At 43.7% G+C, this 17,350-nt stretch overlaps 1 protein-coding gene across 2 annotated transcripts in view; it reads left to right on the forward strand.

The window, feature by feature from the left end:
* kank4 (KN motif and ankyrin repeat domains 4) overlaps positions 1–7,903 on the forward strand; it is an 88,938-nt gene extending 81,035 nt beyond the window's left edge. For both annotated transcript variants that reach the window (XM_056604446.1, XM_056604445.1), the window contains 6 exons: positions 1–129; positions 418–502; positions 3,669–3,888; positions 4,312–4,454; positions 5,092–5,292; positions 7,611–7,903. The exon at positions 1–129 is cut by the window's left edge and continues 144 nt beyond it. In XM_056604446.1, the coding sequence (XP_056460421.1) occupies positions 1–129; positions 418–502; positions 3,669–3,888; positions 4,312–4,454; positions 5,092–5,292; positions 7,611–7,760 (928 nt within the window). In that variant the 3' untranslated portion in view covers positions 7,761–7,903. The remainder of the gene's footprint in view (positions 130–417; positions 503–3,668; positions 3,889–4,311; positions 4,455–5,091; positions 5,293–7,610) is intronic.
* The last annotated feature ends 9,447 nt before the right edge of the window (positions 7,904–17,350 follow it).

Raw genomic sequence — 17,350 nt, forward strand, 5'->3', positions numbered from 1 at the left:
TCCAACAGCGGAGCAGGAAGTTGATGTGGCCAAGCAGGAAGGTGCCCAGGCCCAGGCCGTGGGAGAAGGAGCGATGGCGGCCCTGGAGGTCGGGCTGCTAGACTTCCAGGAGGAGGAGCAGGTTGCAGGGTGAGCCAGGCTGCTTATTTAATGGTGACGGATGTCAGACTCATACAAGTGAGGGCCGAGTCCACATGCAGCTGCAGCCCGGCCTATACTGTGCTGTGTATTAGAAGGACGATGACAGGGGTTTAATTACCCCCCCCCCCCCCGCATGCACGCACGCTCACATGCACACTCATACTAAAACATAATAAGACACACAAAGACACTTTGTGTGTCTTTTCTTTTTTTTTTCTTTTTTTTTTCTTTTACTGCCATGTACTGATGTGTATTTGTGTATTACTATGGATGTAGAGGCCAAGTGGAGCAGGGCTTCGTAGACGCTTGTATCTATGTGAAGGACCGCATGGGAGAGGTCTCCTCCCCAGACAAAGAGATGGTAAGATGGCCGCCTCAAATTCTTCATGTTAGGTTGGTGTGTGTGTGTGTGTGTGTGTGTGTGTGTGTGTGTGTGTGTGTGTGTGTGTGTGTGTGTGTGTGTGTGTGTGTGTGTGTGTGTGTGTGTGTGTGTGCGTGCGTGTGCGTGTGTGTGCGCATGTGTGTGTGTGTGTGTCTCAGAGAATAGAACGTCATTCTCATTGGTTTCGGAATATGCACTTTCTCTAATGACGCAACAGCTTATTAATGTGGACTGCAGCTCCAAATCCACCGAACAGCTTTAGAGTTTGTTGAAAACCCTGCTACTCATGACAATTCATCACAGAGGTCAAAGATGTTGCGTCAGTTTGTTTTCTCTTTCATAGAACGTGTTATTTTCAAGGGTTATTTCTATTCATTTATCTTGGAATAACAACAACGAGAGGATCGTCTTTGTGAGATAACTTTTCCCTCACTCCAGCTGAGGGTTTTGGCATGTCCTTGGAGACTACTGTTGTCCACTCGTGATTCCCCCCATAAGACCTGAGAACCTATGAGATCAGGGTGGTCTCATGAGGCTGACTCATGTTTGGCAGAGGCCGTTCATGAAAGCAAGGAGCCAGTTCCTGCCTGCATGGATCAAACATAAGAGTAATGGTGCAGCGACTCATATGCAATGGTAGACTACTGACATCACTCATTACAATGAGCGAATCAGAAGTCAACCTTTTTTTCACATGCAACTCGTCTCATTCTTCTTCTCTTCAGAGGAAGACATATCAGTGCTTTGACCTTGAGGTGACAAAAATGAAATCCTTTTTAAGGAAGGTTTTCAATGATCTTACTACTATAATAGCAGGCCTGTCGCACCAGTTACTCAAGTGCGCATGTGCTAAGCTCGAAAGCATAGGCCTATATACACCGCAAGCATGCATCACGGAAACGCACACACCACACAAACACACACAAGCATGCGCACACACCGCACGTTAACACAAAGGCAGCGACACATACACGGAAGTGCACAAACACACACACACATGCACAGGTAAGACATTTAACGGCTCCGGCATCGACACACACGCAGGTAAGAACACACACGCAAGCACGCACATGCGCATGAACATTCACGAAAAACGCACACACATGCGCACACACTACACGCACACACACACACAAGCACGCGCACACACCGCACGTCAACACAAAGGCAGAGACACATACGCGGAAGTGCACACACACACGTGCACACACACAGGTAAGACATTACGGCTCCGTGATCGGCACACGAGCAGGAAAGAACACACACACACACGCGCACACCGCAGCGACACTAGCCCAGGTAAGACGTTATGTTTTTAAACATGACGGCTCTGCCGTCGACAAACTCTCCCTGTCTATAGACTATATAAATTGCGATAAAATAAGGGAAGAGACAATTTCTCAGCTCGACAAGCAATGGCAGGTCGTTCATTCTGTAATATAAAAAACGTTATATTCAACATCGCACCGACCGGCATATCAACACATAAGTGACTTGACCTTAAAGAGGCAGTGTCCCTATGACACAACGAAAACAGGTCAATAGCACAGTAGGCTATGGTGAATTATGTTTGTAGAGTCCACCACAAGACTAAACTTTACGAAATGTCTTTACTAGTGCTGTCAGTTAAACGCGTTATAAACAGCGTTAACGCAAACCGATTTTAACGGCGTTAATTTTTTTATCGCGCGATTAACGCAATTTATTATTTACAATTCTTTTTTTTTCTCAAAACAAAGAAGCAGTAGCCTGACTGCTATGTTCAAGGTAGTCTGTTTGTATGTTCATCGTTTAATTGCACTATAGGCTTTTTTTTTTGTACCGTCCTGTTTTGATCAGTATATGCCAATGTTTGTGCTTGCCTTGTGCAAAAAAAAACATTTGCACAAGGCAAGCCGATGCACTTCTCCATGTTGATAAGAGAAAAAAAAAAAAAAAGATTTGCGGTTAATCGCGATTAATCGTGAGTTAACTATGGCATTAATGCGATTAATCGTGAGTTAACTATGGCATTAATGTGATTAATCGCGATTAAATATTTGAATCGCTTGACAGCACTAGTCTTTACACTTTGTTGCTGAAACTTAATATTACTCTCCTCCTTAAGCCTCCCGAAATGTCTTGCGACATTGATATCCCCCTTCCCCCCTGCGGACTGTTTTAGTTTAATTTTTCTTAGGTTTTGTGTGTATTCTATGTGTGACAGTAGGCTACTACTGCCTGTCTTGGAGATGTTTAAAGAGCACCTATTATGCTTTTTCGACTTTTATGACCTATAAACGTTGTTATCATGATTTATAGTCATGTTTAACCATACTAAAGTGTCAAATTATGACGTACATACATTTAGACGTATTCCCTGCTGATGGCTGTGCAGAGCGCTAAACACTAGGGACGCCGGCCGCTATTCACTTGGTCAAATTGCCGGGATTTATCTACGTAAAACAATCCGGATTTTCCATGTATGGTAATGCTGCAAATGCTCTTCCGGAAGGTAACCAATCACAACGGAGTGGAGTTGGCAGGAGGGGGGCGAGGTTGTTGACAGATGCCGCGTTTCAACTGCAGTGTGCGGTACGGTTCGGTTCGCCTCAGTCCGGTAGGGAGGGGGCGGTATAGCCCAGCTCAGTTCCGAGGTCATGTTTCCACCGCCGACAGTACCCTTTATGGTAGGCCGGATGTCGATCGCCGCGGCAGCTACGTAAACAAATAAAGCTCCCTCTGCACGTCTTCCTTCCCAAGAATGCAGAGGAACTTCTCCACCACCTTCTTCCCCCAAGTTCTGCTGCTTCCTGTTTGTGTGTGTGTGTGTGTGTGGGTGTGGGTGTGTGTGTGTGTGTGTGTGTGTGTGTGTGTGTGTGTGTGTGTGTGTGTGTGTGTGTGTGTGTGTGTGTGTACAGTGCAGTGGCTCTGCAAAGCAGCCCCAACTAATCCCTGTCAGGAATGAGAGACACGACGCGGACCTTCGCAAACGTGCTTTACTCAGACCTGTGAGTCCAGGCTTGAGTTTGCTAATCTGTCTGTGTGTGTGCGTGTGTGCGTGTGTGCGTGTGTGCGTGTGTGTGTGTGTGTGTGTGTGTGTGTGTGTGTGTGTGTGTGTGTGTGTGTGTGTGTGTGTGTGTGTGTGTGTGTGTGTCGACCACAGCGGCAGGTGCTGCTGGTGCTGTACCAGGAGTGGTTCCGCGTGTCGAGCCAGAGGAGCTCAGAGGCGGACATGGTGAGGCTGTACCTGCGGCAGGTGAGCCGGACCACGCCCACCCTGCTGCCCTACGTGGTCAACCTGACGGACGGCAACGGCAACACGGCGCTGCACTACAGCGTCTCCCACTCCAACTTCCCCGTGGTCAGGCTGCTGCTGGACACAGGTCTCACACACACACACACACACACACACACACACACACACACACACACACACACACACACACACACGTCAGACATACAAATACACATACAAATACACATACACACACACACACACACGTCACACACATACAAATACACATACACATACACACTCACACTAATTCCTACACGTTCACATACACATACACGTACACATAAACATAATTACATGCATATATGCGCATGCACTGCACGCACAGACACATACATTATACACAAATACCAGCCCCAACATGCACAGGCACGTACACTCACATGAACTTACAAGCATTCTATTAGATAGTTTCCTTCTAGATTTATGCCCTTGTTTATCATTTGTATGTGTGCCTGTGTGTGTGTGCCTGTGTGTGTGTGTGTGTGTGTGGGGGGGGGGGGGTGTCCAGGCCTGTGTGAGACAGACAATGTGAACAAGGCAGGCTACACTGCTGTGATGCTGGCAGCTCTGACGGCCACAGATCGTCATGACGACCTGGAGGTGGTGTTGCAGCTGCTCAGACAGGGCCAGGTGGACGCACGCTCAAGCCAGGTGCAGTACATACACACGCGTGCACACTTAGGCCTGCAAGCACAAACACAAACAAACACGCACACAAATGCATACACACATTGTTCGACATTCACATGAATACACCTTATAACACATTTAATGGGACAGGGCTTGGGGCCAGGCTTCACAGGTGATACATGTGCGGCTCCTCTATGATGTGTCCCCTAAAATGTCCACTCACTCAGATGTGCTTCGGCCCATTTTCTCTCTCTGCTTCTCCCTCGTCCTCCCGTATGGGCTCCCTGTCCTGCTTCCTTTTGTTTTTATTAAACCTCTTATTTGTCCTGATAATTCCGACCTTATCACCCTGATCCCCTCTCTCTCTCTCTCTCTCTCTCTCTCTCTCTCTCTCTCTCTCTCTCTCTCTCTCTCTCTCTCTCTCTCTCTCTCTCTCTCTCTCTCTCTCTCTCTCTCTCTCTCTCTCTCTCTCTCTCTCTCTTCCTCTTTCTCTTCCTCTTCCTCCTCCCTTTCACTCCTCCCGCCACTCCCTCCTTCCCTCACTCACTCCCTCCCTCCCTCCCTTCCTCCTTCCCACTCTCTCCCTCTCACCCAACTCCCCTATATATATATACATACATATATATAGATATATTTACTTGGATCTCCGCACCCCCAGGCAGGGCAGACGGCATTGATGCTGGCAGTGAGCCACGGGCGTGTTGCCATGGTGAAGCTGTTGCTGAGCTGCGGCGCGGACGTCAACAGCCAGGACCGGGACGGCTCAACCGCCCTCATGTGTGCCTGCGAGCACGGACACGTGCACATCGCACGCCTGCTGCTGGAGACCGGCCGCTGTGACAGCTCCCTGGTGGACAAGGTTTACTACAGGCACACACGCAAAAACACACATTAATCACACAAACACACAACCACGCATACATACACCTCACAGAGAGTCACATACACACACACTCTCACACACAGAGATAGTCACACATTCAAACACTCATATACACACAGATATTCAAACAAACACACACACACACACACACACACACACACACACACACACACAAACACACAGACAGATATTCATACACCCACCCACACACACATACGCATGCAAATGCACACACACATGATACACACTCAAATATTAACATACATGCACACATTCACACCCTCACACACGCACACACAGACACACTCTCTCACATACGCAAATAGATATTCATCCACACAAATAAATAAGTAGCCTCATCTCATGCTCTGCACGTCTTTGCTTCCAGCCTGTTTTGTTCCAAAGGAGAGAGGGAAAAAATCTGATATTTCTGCGTCTATTTAGGAAATTGTAGAGTCAATAGCGGTGCGCTATATGGTTGCATCGCTGTCCAGGTGTTCGATTCTTTCTTTCTGATGTTCAGAGCAATTAAAATCCCATCAATATATTACAGGGTGTAGTATGATTATCTCTTATTTTTGCTCAAACCCTTCTTTAACAATGCTCATTATTAATGAATTTGCTTTACTTTTTAATTCCTTGTCAGTGAGAGTATTACTTTAAGGGTGCTCTCTGGACAGTCAACACGACACTGCCACCATCTGTAGAGAAAGAGAAATTGCAGGGCTTGATCAGTCCTGTTTTCGAAACACTGGTTCCGGCTCTCTTCCACCACCACAACTTAAACACAAAGCACAAGCTCAAGCACAGTAAGGTGTGTTTGCTTGACATGTTGTTGCTCATATCCCAGAGCCAACCATGTACTTCTTCCTTACTGCCTCCTTCTTCTTAGTCCAGTCGTTCTTCCTCCGCTGTCACCTCTACTCCAGCCCATCTAGCTGTGCCCTTTACATCTGCTCTACATGTAGGCATCCATGCACAATATACCCGGCCTAACCCATACATGCTCATCCATGATAAGTATCTTAAAGAAGATGTCCTAACCCTTACCTGCTTATCCATGATAAGTATCTTAAACAAGATGTCCTAACCCTTACCTGCTTATCCATGATCAGTATCTTAAACAAGATGCCCTAACCCTTACCTGCTTATCCATGATCAGTATCTTAAACAAGATGCCCTAACCCCTCCCTGCTTATTTATGATAGTATCTTAAAAAGGTGCCTTAACCCTTCCCTGCTCATTCATGATCAGCGCATAAAAAAAGGCTTTCTAAAACATAGCCTCAAGTTACCTTGTATAAAATAGTTGCCAGGGGGGGTCAACTTGAAACTAAACCATGAAGGTTCTCCTCAAACCTTTGGTGTGTCCACTGAATACATCCCAAAATTAATTTAACGGTTCAGTAGACTTAACTGATGCTTGGTGTTTATTTAATACTGTGCTACTCCCTGAACTGGAAGATGTTCATCCATACATATTTCTCTTCAGTCAGTGGCCCCAGTGGGGACAAGAACCAGGATCCCCACTCTTTTGTCTTAACCTCCAAAGGATAATCAGCCTGATTTTAGCCTGATTTTCGTCTTTTATAATCAGGCTAAATATGCCAACAACCGCAGACTTGTGTGAAAAGGATAATGAGTCACAACTCTCAAGACTATATCTGTTCTATGTTTTTGCACCAGCCAATGTATCTTTGTGCCTGGTTCTCACACACTCACAAACATATACACACACACACACACACACACACACACACACACACACACACACACACACACACACACACACACACACACACACACACACACACACACACACACACACACACACACACACGCATATAGACATACACATACACATACGCACACACACACACACACACACACACACACACACACCGCCTGTTTTTTCCCCATGAGACTCGGTGCAATATTATTACACTTAATGAGGTGGAAAAGCTTTCTCTGTATAATTTGTAGTTTCAATGATGTAGCTGTAGCATATATGGCAGGCTGTAAGTCTCTGAGGTACCTTGTACATTTTTATTGCATAATGTGTTAACCATGTATAATGGTCACTGATGTAGCATCTTCTGTCAATAAAATCTACATTCACATGAATTTCTTGATATATACATACATATTGGGTATATATTGTCTGTATTCATTTGTGGTTAAATTTTTTTACTGTACATAGAATGTATTTGATGTATATGTTAGGTTTATTCCCCATCTGGGATCAGTAAAACACCATCTTGTCTTAGCTCTGCATGTCTACCTGTTTGTGCGCAGGACGGCCAAACGGCCATGACGGTGGCTACCGCTGCTCCTCACCAGGATGTGGTGGACCTCCTGAAGAGTCACGCAGAGACAGGAATCTTCAACAGCACCTCCTCCTCCTCCTACTCTTCTATCAGCGCCCCAGCACGTCCACTAAGCTAGGCTAACCTCCCCCCCTTCTCAACCTCCCTCTCCATATCTCTCCCAATTAGAACCTAGGGGGAAAATACCCTCTCTCTCTCGCACTCTCTCTCTCTCGCACTCTCTCTCTCTCGCACTCTCTCTCTCTCTCTCTCTCTCTCTCTCTCTCTCTCTCTCTCTCGCTCTCGCTCTCGCTCTCTCACTCTCACTCTCTCTCTGTCTCTCTCTCTCTCTCTCTCTCTCTCTCTCTCTCTCTCTCTCTCTCTCTCTCTCTCTCTCTCTCTCGCTCTCTCACTCTCACTCTCTCTCTGTCTCTCTTTCACATTCTCTCTCTCTACATCCTTCTCTCTCTCTCTCTCTCTCTCTCTCTCTCTCTCTCTCTCTCTCTCTCTCTCTCTCTCTCTCTCTCTCTCTCTCTCTCTCTCTCTCTCTCTCTCTCTCTCTCTCTACATCCTTCTCTCTCTCTCTCTCTCTCTTTATATATGCATATGTATATATATAATATATATATATATATTCCTCTCTATGTCTTTCTATGTCTCTCTCTATGTTTCTCGGGGGGTACAGTTGATGGGTGTTGAGGAGGTAATGGATTGATACCACAAAGCTAGCCTCTTGTTTCGTTTTTTTTACTACCAAAACATCTTTGGGACGTGTGATTGTCCCCACCAGGCGGGTCTCCCCTCTGTGGTGCTTCACCAATAATCTCCCTGCCCAGGAATACAAAAAAAAGAGTGTGGGACACGTACACTGACCTCCACCGAGTTGCTCTTCAAGTACATACAGGCACTCGTGTAGCATAATCTGTTCCCTCTGGGAACCCACCAGGCGCCACGGCCCCCTACGGAGTGCGTCCTCTTTGATCATACGCCGTCTCATATCTCTGTCTGCCACTGGAGGAACTGTCCCTCCGTCACTCGACCGGGGGGAGTCAGCCGTTCCGCGGACGGACGGCTAACGGGGGGAGGTGCTAGTTTGCCGGGATCTGAAGTCGTTGCCTTAGTGACAAGCGTGATTGGCGGAACTCAAAATTGAAAAGAAGAGGAGAGTAATGACGATGTGGGATGGATTTTCCTCCACAGCACAGCAAGGCTGACTTGCTTTATCATGGAAGAACGATGTTAAGCACATGATTTACCTTCCAAAATAATTATACAGAAGAGAAGAAACAACTCAATCGATATAATATATATGACAGTATTTCTTTTTAACTCTTTTTTAATCTCACTAAACTCATTAAAACTCATCAGTATATTCAATTTGGACATAAGCTATTATTGAAATCATAGATAATATATACAGAATGGTGTACAAATCATTAACACATTATGCTTTTCTATTGCGCTTACTTTGACCTTGTTTGTCCCGTAAAAGATCTCTGGATCGTCATCCATCTTGAAATCCCTCAAGATGTCAATCACAGGTTTTCTATTTCACTTATTTTCTTTGTTACAACCCTCCCTAAAGTCTACGTTGAACACACATGTTGTAGTTGCGACGGTGTTTATACATGAGAACAACTCGTGTGAAACGGTGCTGCATGCTGGTCTCTATCCCGGCGGCCTGGCAACAGACAATATCACAGAGCTAGCTTGTTGTAGTGCGTGTGTGGAACGAAAATAGAGTCTATAATTATACTGTCTGTTGCCATATTTAGTATCTCATCCCTATATCTCCCTCTATGTGTGTATGTGTGCGTGCGTGCGTGCGTGTGTGTGTGCGTGTGTGTGTGTCCTGTTTAAACTGATCCTCTTCAAATCCAATTGCACATGTGGCTGTCATATAATGCACAATGAATGTTGCCTGGCTGTTCTACATTCCAACAGAAGACTGAGAGTGAGAGTTACAACGACCGTGCCTGCTGGCATACTTAGAGCTAGGACTGATCAACATGGCTATTGATCAATCGATTCTTTTTTTCTATTACCATCCAAAGAATCTCCGAATGCTATGAATTACAAACATATAAGAGCATGCAGAAGCACAAACTAAATATGGAATGTATTATTTTTTAACCCTATATTTCTTTGATTTAACAAGTCCCCATTTAGTCTTAAAAAAATACTTAAAGAATTATTGATTTAATTATAAAAAATATCATCTGATTAAAGATGGGAATTGTATCTCTGCATCTCCGCGCCTTGGTGATTAAATAAAAGCAATATTATTGGATTTGTATGTAATCAGACACCAAAGGGGACAGATTGGCTGCATCTCTGATCTCAGACCAATCGCCACACAGTAGACATGATACAGAAGTAGATATGTTTCTATTGTGTCACCTCTGTGCTAATGCAAGGGGATTATAAATATATTGACCTGAAGTTCTGAACACATTACTATTTGCTGACTTGCAATAAAGCAGACCTTGTCCTGTTGACTTTTTGTTGAACATCTTATATTTTCATATCCTCTATAGTGTGGGACAAATAGAACAACCACATTGAACACTAAGCAAGTGGAGAGCTAGATCCGATGTGTGTGGAAGTCTTGTTAAAAGATGAACTCATCAAATGTGGAATTTTTGTTGTAGCTTTGTTTCCCCTGTAAATTCAGCCAAATAACACTGTATATACAGTATTGTGAAAATGATATACCCGATGTCGTCTGAGAGTTTAGTCTTTATTCCAAATACTATATTTTTTACTATATATATATATATATATATATATATATACATATATGTATGCATGGAAGAAGTATTCCAAGGGTTGTGGGGAAGTGCATTTGAACAGCTGCAAGCAAGAGGTTAGCTAATAGGTTGTCCGAGCTTGGTCAGTGCTAATGGGTCGTTAATGTTTACTTTCCATTTGATAAAGTCTGGGACTGTTTTCGTGCTCTTGAATCTCTTCCTTCACAGGTGCCACACTTTCACAACACACGCTTTTGACCTAATAGATGTTTTATTTATATATATATATGCATCCATATATATATATATATATATACATATAAAGATATATTCATATGTTTATGTATATATACATATATATACTGTATGTTATATATATATATATATATGTGTGTGTGTAAATGTATGTATGTGTACATGTATATATATGTATATATACAGTATGTATATGTGTATATATATATGTTTTGGAAAACATCAAGCAGTCCAACCCACTCAAGAGTTTATGTTTGGATATTAGAGTCTATAAATGGGAACCAAATGAAAAGTCTAATATGTATGTAATAATCCTTGTACAATGGGAAAATATGTTAAACCAGAGAATAACTTCTAAATAAAATATAAACGACGATTTACATCCTCGAAAAAAATCCTTGTCTCAGTCTTCTTTGATTAGTAAATCAGCAACTCATTTGTTAACTGCATGCATTTGAAAGAATTAGAGATACAAAATATGGAGGGAATAAAGAATGGAGAGTGAGGGGAAAAAAAACAAAAAAATAAGAGTGAGAATAAGGATGGATAATAAGAACATAGCAAACAGAGAGGAAACTGGGGGAAAAGAGGAAAAAGATAAAATAAATGGAGCCAACAAGAAAATCTGAGATATGAAAAAGGGAAAAGAGAAAATAGATGAAACTATCACTCTTCCAAAAATGCCATCATTACATTGTGTTTATTTTAGGTTAGGGTTTGATTTGAGTGTTAGGTATTAGGGTTTGGTTTTGAGTTTGGGATATAGCTTTCAGGGTTATGTTTCGAGGTTTTGTGTCATTCCAATGACATGGTCCACTTCCAACGACGTGGCTCCCAGTGCCAGGAGGTGGACTACGATACCAGGACAGGCTCCTGGAGCCCACAAGATCCCAATTTCCTCCAAAATCCTCCCAGTTTGTATTTAGTTTTACTTGACATACATATGGAGGCATATTTGGTAACACTTGTAAGGGAGAATCCCGAGTTGAACTGGGGACCTCTTGACCTGCATCCAATGCTCCAACACAGAGCTATCCCCCCCTTTAGTCATGTTTAAATGTCAAAACCTTGCCCTGGAAGCAGAAAATAGTTTCCAAAAACTATAAGACTAAAAATGGGGTCATAGGTTAAAATACGTTCCATCCTGGGGCTGCCGGGCCCGTCCTGACAACGGGGACGATGATAAGCATAAGAGGACCACCGTCTTACATTATTTTCCAAACTGGACAGTGTGTCGTGGCATGTTCCTTAAATTAGGTCAGCACGGCGTAATTAATAATACAGTATCTAACATCGCCCTCCATTCACACCAGAACCAGGAAGTATGTAGGTCACTTCCTGCTGGTTTTCATCTCCCAGCTCGAGAGGGCTGATTATACAAGATAGCAAGCGACAGAGCATGAAGATACTTGTATTTATTTAATAACAAGGCTCCACTCTCTGGTGTTCAGTGGTAGTTGATCTTGCCATGCACACGGAACCGGTACAGACAGGTATAGTCTGGGTGGCCCCAGTTGGTCTGGACCAACAGCTTGACCAACCTAAACACACCTTTGTCTCCGCCCTGATCGGTGAAAATTGTTTTTAATTTAAGGCAGTGTTAATATGTGCTTAAAGAAGAAGTGGACAATGAATGAGGAAGTGATCAACCAATTAGTCCAAGACTATAATTGTCTGCTCTGAGATGGACTCACATGAAGTGTGAACGTCTGGCTGGGCTTGCCCTCCCCATCATACACAAAGTTCCCCAGAAGGGTTCCCTCTGTGTTCTGCTCACAATCTGACATTCCCTGAGGGAGAGAGAGAGCGCGCACGCACGCGAGAGAGAGAGAGAGAGAGAGAGAGAGAGAGAGAGAGAGAGAGAGAGAGAGAGAGAGAGAGAGAGAGAGAGAGAGAGAGAGAGAGAGAGAGAGAGAGAGAGAGAGAGAGAGAGATACAATAAAGGAGAGGATTTAAAAAATGTATGTTTCTATTAAATATAGACATCTAACAACATAAAGGCTACGGACTTCATAGACTTACATAGACTAGAATGTTTTTTGGAGCGCTATCGATCCGGCCTGTGGGGGTCTTGTGCAATGCGATATGGTCCAGGGTGACGTGGCTGATGTTGATTGGGTGGGACAGGGAGATGACCATGTGTCCCGTGCCTCCAGCAAAGGCCCAACACTGTCCAGGAAGAAGCTCTGGCTGGCCCTGGTGAGAGAGAGAGAGAGAGAGAGAGAGAGAGAGAGAGAGAGAGAGAGAGAGAGAGAGAGAGAGAGAGAGAGAGAGAGAGGGAGAGAGGGAGAGAGAGAGAGAGAGAGGGTCAAATGGGATGTCACCCTTGGGTATAGGCAGATAAGAAACTGAGATAATTACTCTCGAAAAGTGTGAACCGTGTGTGTGTGTGTGTGTGTGTGTTTGTGTGGATGTGAATAATGCAGAAAGAGTTATAAACCTGGATAACTGTGCGGGGGCTTCTTCGACTGAAACATGAAGTCAGAGACAACAAAATGGATGATTTGGGCAGGTAGCTCGGAGAACACAGGTGTCTCAACACGCGACCACCTAAAAACACACACACACACACACATCATGCTCTTAGGGGCATGATCTGATGAACCAATGAGGCTTATAGCGATGCCACTGAGGGACAGACCTAACCTTGAGATTCCAAAGCAAAGTCTGCCATCTCATCAGCCACTGGATGACCACTGCGCTGCCCGAGCTGTCACACAGGAAAACAAAACACATCGTCAGTTTGATCCGCTGGCTTGGCTTTTAGAACAAAAGTTCAGAATACAATGATAAAACCATCCCCACTGAATTCCCTACTGCTCTTTAGGATTGTTGATTGGAGTTGATGCCTTACATAAGTATACTACATAAGGACCAGAAGCTTGTCTTAGCTTTTAAAGAACCATGTGTCTCTCTGCTATCCTAATGCCATGGTCCCCTAACACATGCACATTCACGTGCACACACAACTTACTGATTTTCAACAAAGTTCATTCCTGTACCTTCTCCTGAAACCACTGGTCCAGAATGTCCTGGAGCTCTGTTGTGATGCTGCCCTGAGAGAGGGTCTTGTTAAAATCCCCAATCCAGGTATTCAGATCCACTTGCATCTGCAGGATGAAGGTTATAATCTCATGTAGTCTCACAAAGCTCAAATCTGGGTGAACAAGGCGTTTCATCGTAATTTTGCTTCTGAATTGTTTGGTTCTGCAAACAGCAGAACCAAACCTCGGCCAGCGCTAGTAAAGTTTTCCCAGTAGAAAGACAAGCTAGAACACCTTGTCAAGACACTTACATTCTTAGAAAAAGTGTTCAAATTAAGTATTAGACCGGCCATCGTATAAATAAAAGTATAAAATCCCTATCTGAAAGCTTCATCCACCCGCGCTAATGAGTTTCTCTTCAGTAGCATCTCTTTAACAAAACAGGAAATTAGGCAATTAGTAACTCCGCCCCTCTTAATTTTTAGTTTCCCTGGCCCGGGTTATGTGCCGTCTCCCAACAGAAGCTCCGCTCTAATACAGTAAAACTACTGGATTTCAGGTTCAATCTCATATTCAGACTCCTACGTGCCTGTGTGTGTACATGAGTGTGACTTGTCTCCTCACCTTGTTCAGGGAGCGTCCCTGATCGGCCAGTCGGGCCCACAGCTGGACCACTCCCTGTTCCAGGTGGAGCTGCTTCCTCTGGAGGATTCCAATGGAGCTTGAAACGTTGCAAAAAATATCATCAAAAAATATCATAAATACGGTGTTCCCTCTGAACCAAAGGGGGGATACTTCAAGCTTGTCTATAACACTGTGGATGCTTTAGGTAAAAATGCTACTCACTTGTCAGTTTCCGCTTCAATTTGTAACATTTTGGTTTGGAATCTGTTTTCCATCTGAAAAAAAAGAAACAACCAAATCATGTTTTTTTAATAAACTATACTGAATAATGGCAGATAATATCATGTTACCATGTTCTTCTCACCGTGGAGACTACATTCTGCTGTTGAATCTCAAAGTCTTGCTGTAAATACAAAATAGGTTTGTTGTGATTGTACTTCAAAAAGGCCACCACTGCACATCTCGAAAACAATTATTGACCACCCTCTCCTCAGCACTAACATAGAGCTGCCTCTTACCAAAATCTCGGTCATGAATTCCTCAGCCTCAGTGTTAAATCCCTTTGTAAAACACAAGTGTAATCATTAGAAACAAGCGCTTATGAATTGATCCAAATATTAAAAGTGAAAGCAATAAGTCCAATTCCCTTTCATACACAGCTACACTAATTGGTAGAGGTTAGAAGCGAGTATAACCATTATTTTTTTTATAAGAGAATTGAAAACCTGGATGTTTCACACACTGAACGAGTCAAAAGGTATTATACATGTTTGCACAGTGAATAAGTGCAGTTCCTTCACTTTCTTTTAACCTGCTGCAAAGGACTGTCCTACCTCTGAAGCAGAACCGCTGTGGGTCTGGGACGTCATCATGAACCGAAGTCCTTATGGAGATTGAAACAGTAGAACACTCAATGATGAAACTCTTGTTCTTGTAAGACACTTTAATGTATTATTAAAATGGTAATTCAAATATAAACTAACATAACACATTCAATAGAGAGAGGAAGAAAGCTACCTAAAAGTGCAAGGACATTTTATATGAAGAAAATAAGGTTATTTCCTTTGTGGTATTAATGATGGTATACATTTTTCAATGACATTCAACACACATAATGTGATAGATAAACATCTTGCCTGACAAGACACATCTTACCTGGCAGGACGACAAAGCTATCCTCTTTCTATCTATATCTTTTTGTACTCCCTGTCTCACTTGCAGGTAGGAACTAGTGAAGAAATCACGTCCAGAAGGATGCCTGCTCTGAATATTTACTCACCAAATATCAGCAGCAAAATGAGGGTCATCTGCCAGTAGAAAAGAGCCCTGTTCTCAGTAGGGCGGTCATTAGCGCCATCTGTTGGAAGAGAGCAACAGGACAGGCTTGAGTGTGTTCACCTATCTGTTTACTTTCCATCTGTTTCTTCCTGCCAGGAGCAGGAAAAAGAGAGGGAATGACATGTAGCATTGGACAACAGTAGGGAATCGAACCTGGGCCTCTATGAGGCATATTGCCCAGGTGGTGCGTGGGTTCGTGGGTTCAGCCACAATTGCTGAGTTGTGAGCTCTAGCTGTATCATCTCTATACTTCTTTATCTAATTCATGTATCTCCCTATCTCCTATTCCATATCTCAGACTACATCCACTCTAAATTTTCCTCCATTCCAGTCGTCTTGTTGTCCTCCACTTGTATATCTCCTTAGCTTCGCCTTAGTGGACTCACTGCCGTGACTCTGGCTTGGTGGACTCCTGGAGGTTCCCTGGAACTCCATCTTGTCCTCAGAGCCGTAGCTGGAGTCCAGTTGGAGGGCTCTGCTGGCCCGGGTGATGGTTCTGCCAGCCCTGGGGCCATGGCTGCTCCGACGCTTCCTGAACACCCTTCAGGGACGGAGATCATGGGAAGAACGGGAGGATTTTCAAATAATAGGAGTGTTCAAATAATAGCCAATAATAAGATGAAAATACACTTAAAACATGTGTGCGTGCGTGTGTGTGTGTGTGTGTGTGTGTGTGTGTGTGTGTGTGTGTGTGTGTGTGTGTGTGTGTGTGTGTGTGTGTGTGTGTGTGTGTGTGAGTGTCTGTGTATGTATGTATGCATGTATGTATGTATGTATGTATGTATGTATGTATGTATGTATGTATGTATGTATGTATGTATGTATGTATGTATGTATGTATGTATGTATGTATGTATGTATGTATGTATGCATGTATGCATGTATGTATGTATGTATCTTTGTATGTCTGTGTTCCTATCACTACACATTGATGCACTTACTTGACCGCAGTCTCTCTGTAGGATATTTTTTCCCCGTAGTACCCCAACGCCAAGAGACGGGTGCTATGCCGGGGCATGACTGCTAACTGCTAACTGGAGAGACAAAGACAGCGACAGAGTGGGAGACAGATACATGGAGAGACAGAGACATGAAGAGACAGAGAGGGAGACAGATGCATGGAGAGACAGACAGAGGCAGATAGGGAGACAGAGACATGGAGAGACAGAGACATGGAAACACAGAGACAGAGAGGGAGACGGAGACAGACTCATGGAAAGAAAGAGACAGAGACATGGAGATACAAAGACATGGAGATACAAAGACAGAGACACAGAGAGACAAACACAGACACAGATGCACAGATATAGTCAGGTGAGCAGGCTATGGTTGCCTGTGATACTGCAGGAGGTTAATAATCAACAGAGATTGTTGTAAACGTACCTCTCACTGATTATAACACTTTGAAAATCTCTCGATGCGCTCCTATCCGTGTTCTGGATCAGGAACAAACTTCAAATGACAACACAGGCAAAGATGCTCACTATAGAATGTGTATTCCGTGATGTCACAGTAGGGTCAGTTTAGAAGGTTTGTACAGCAGTTGTAACAAAGCATCCATTGTATGCGTTCTAAACAGAAAATGCATCTATTATAGTTTTAATAAGCCCTTTATGGAAACAATTATGAGAAAAGTGAGTGAAGTCAAAAGTGCACTAATAATTCAATGATTAAATAATGGCCCATTTCCTGTGTGGAAAAGGGTTTCCGTAATAAATATTTTTTTATTGGCTTCTGATTCTTCTGATTCTTCTTACCTATTGGTGAACGGACCAGTC

The sequence above is a fragment of the Gadus chalcogrammus genome, chromosome 12 (genome assembly GCF_026213295.1).
Source record: "Gadus chalcogrammus isolate NIFS_2021 chromosome 12, NIFS_Gcha_1.0, whole genome shotgun sequence".
Lineage (NCBI taxonomy): Eukaryota > Metazoa > Chordata > Actinopteri > Gadiformes > Gadidae > Gadus > Gadus chalcogrammus.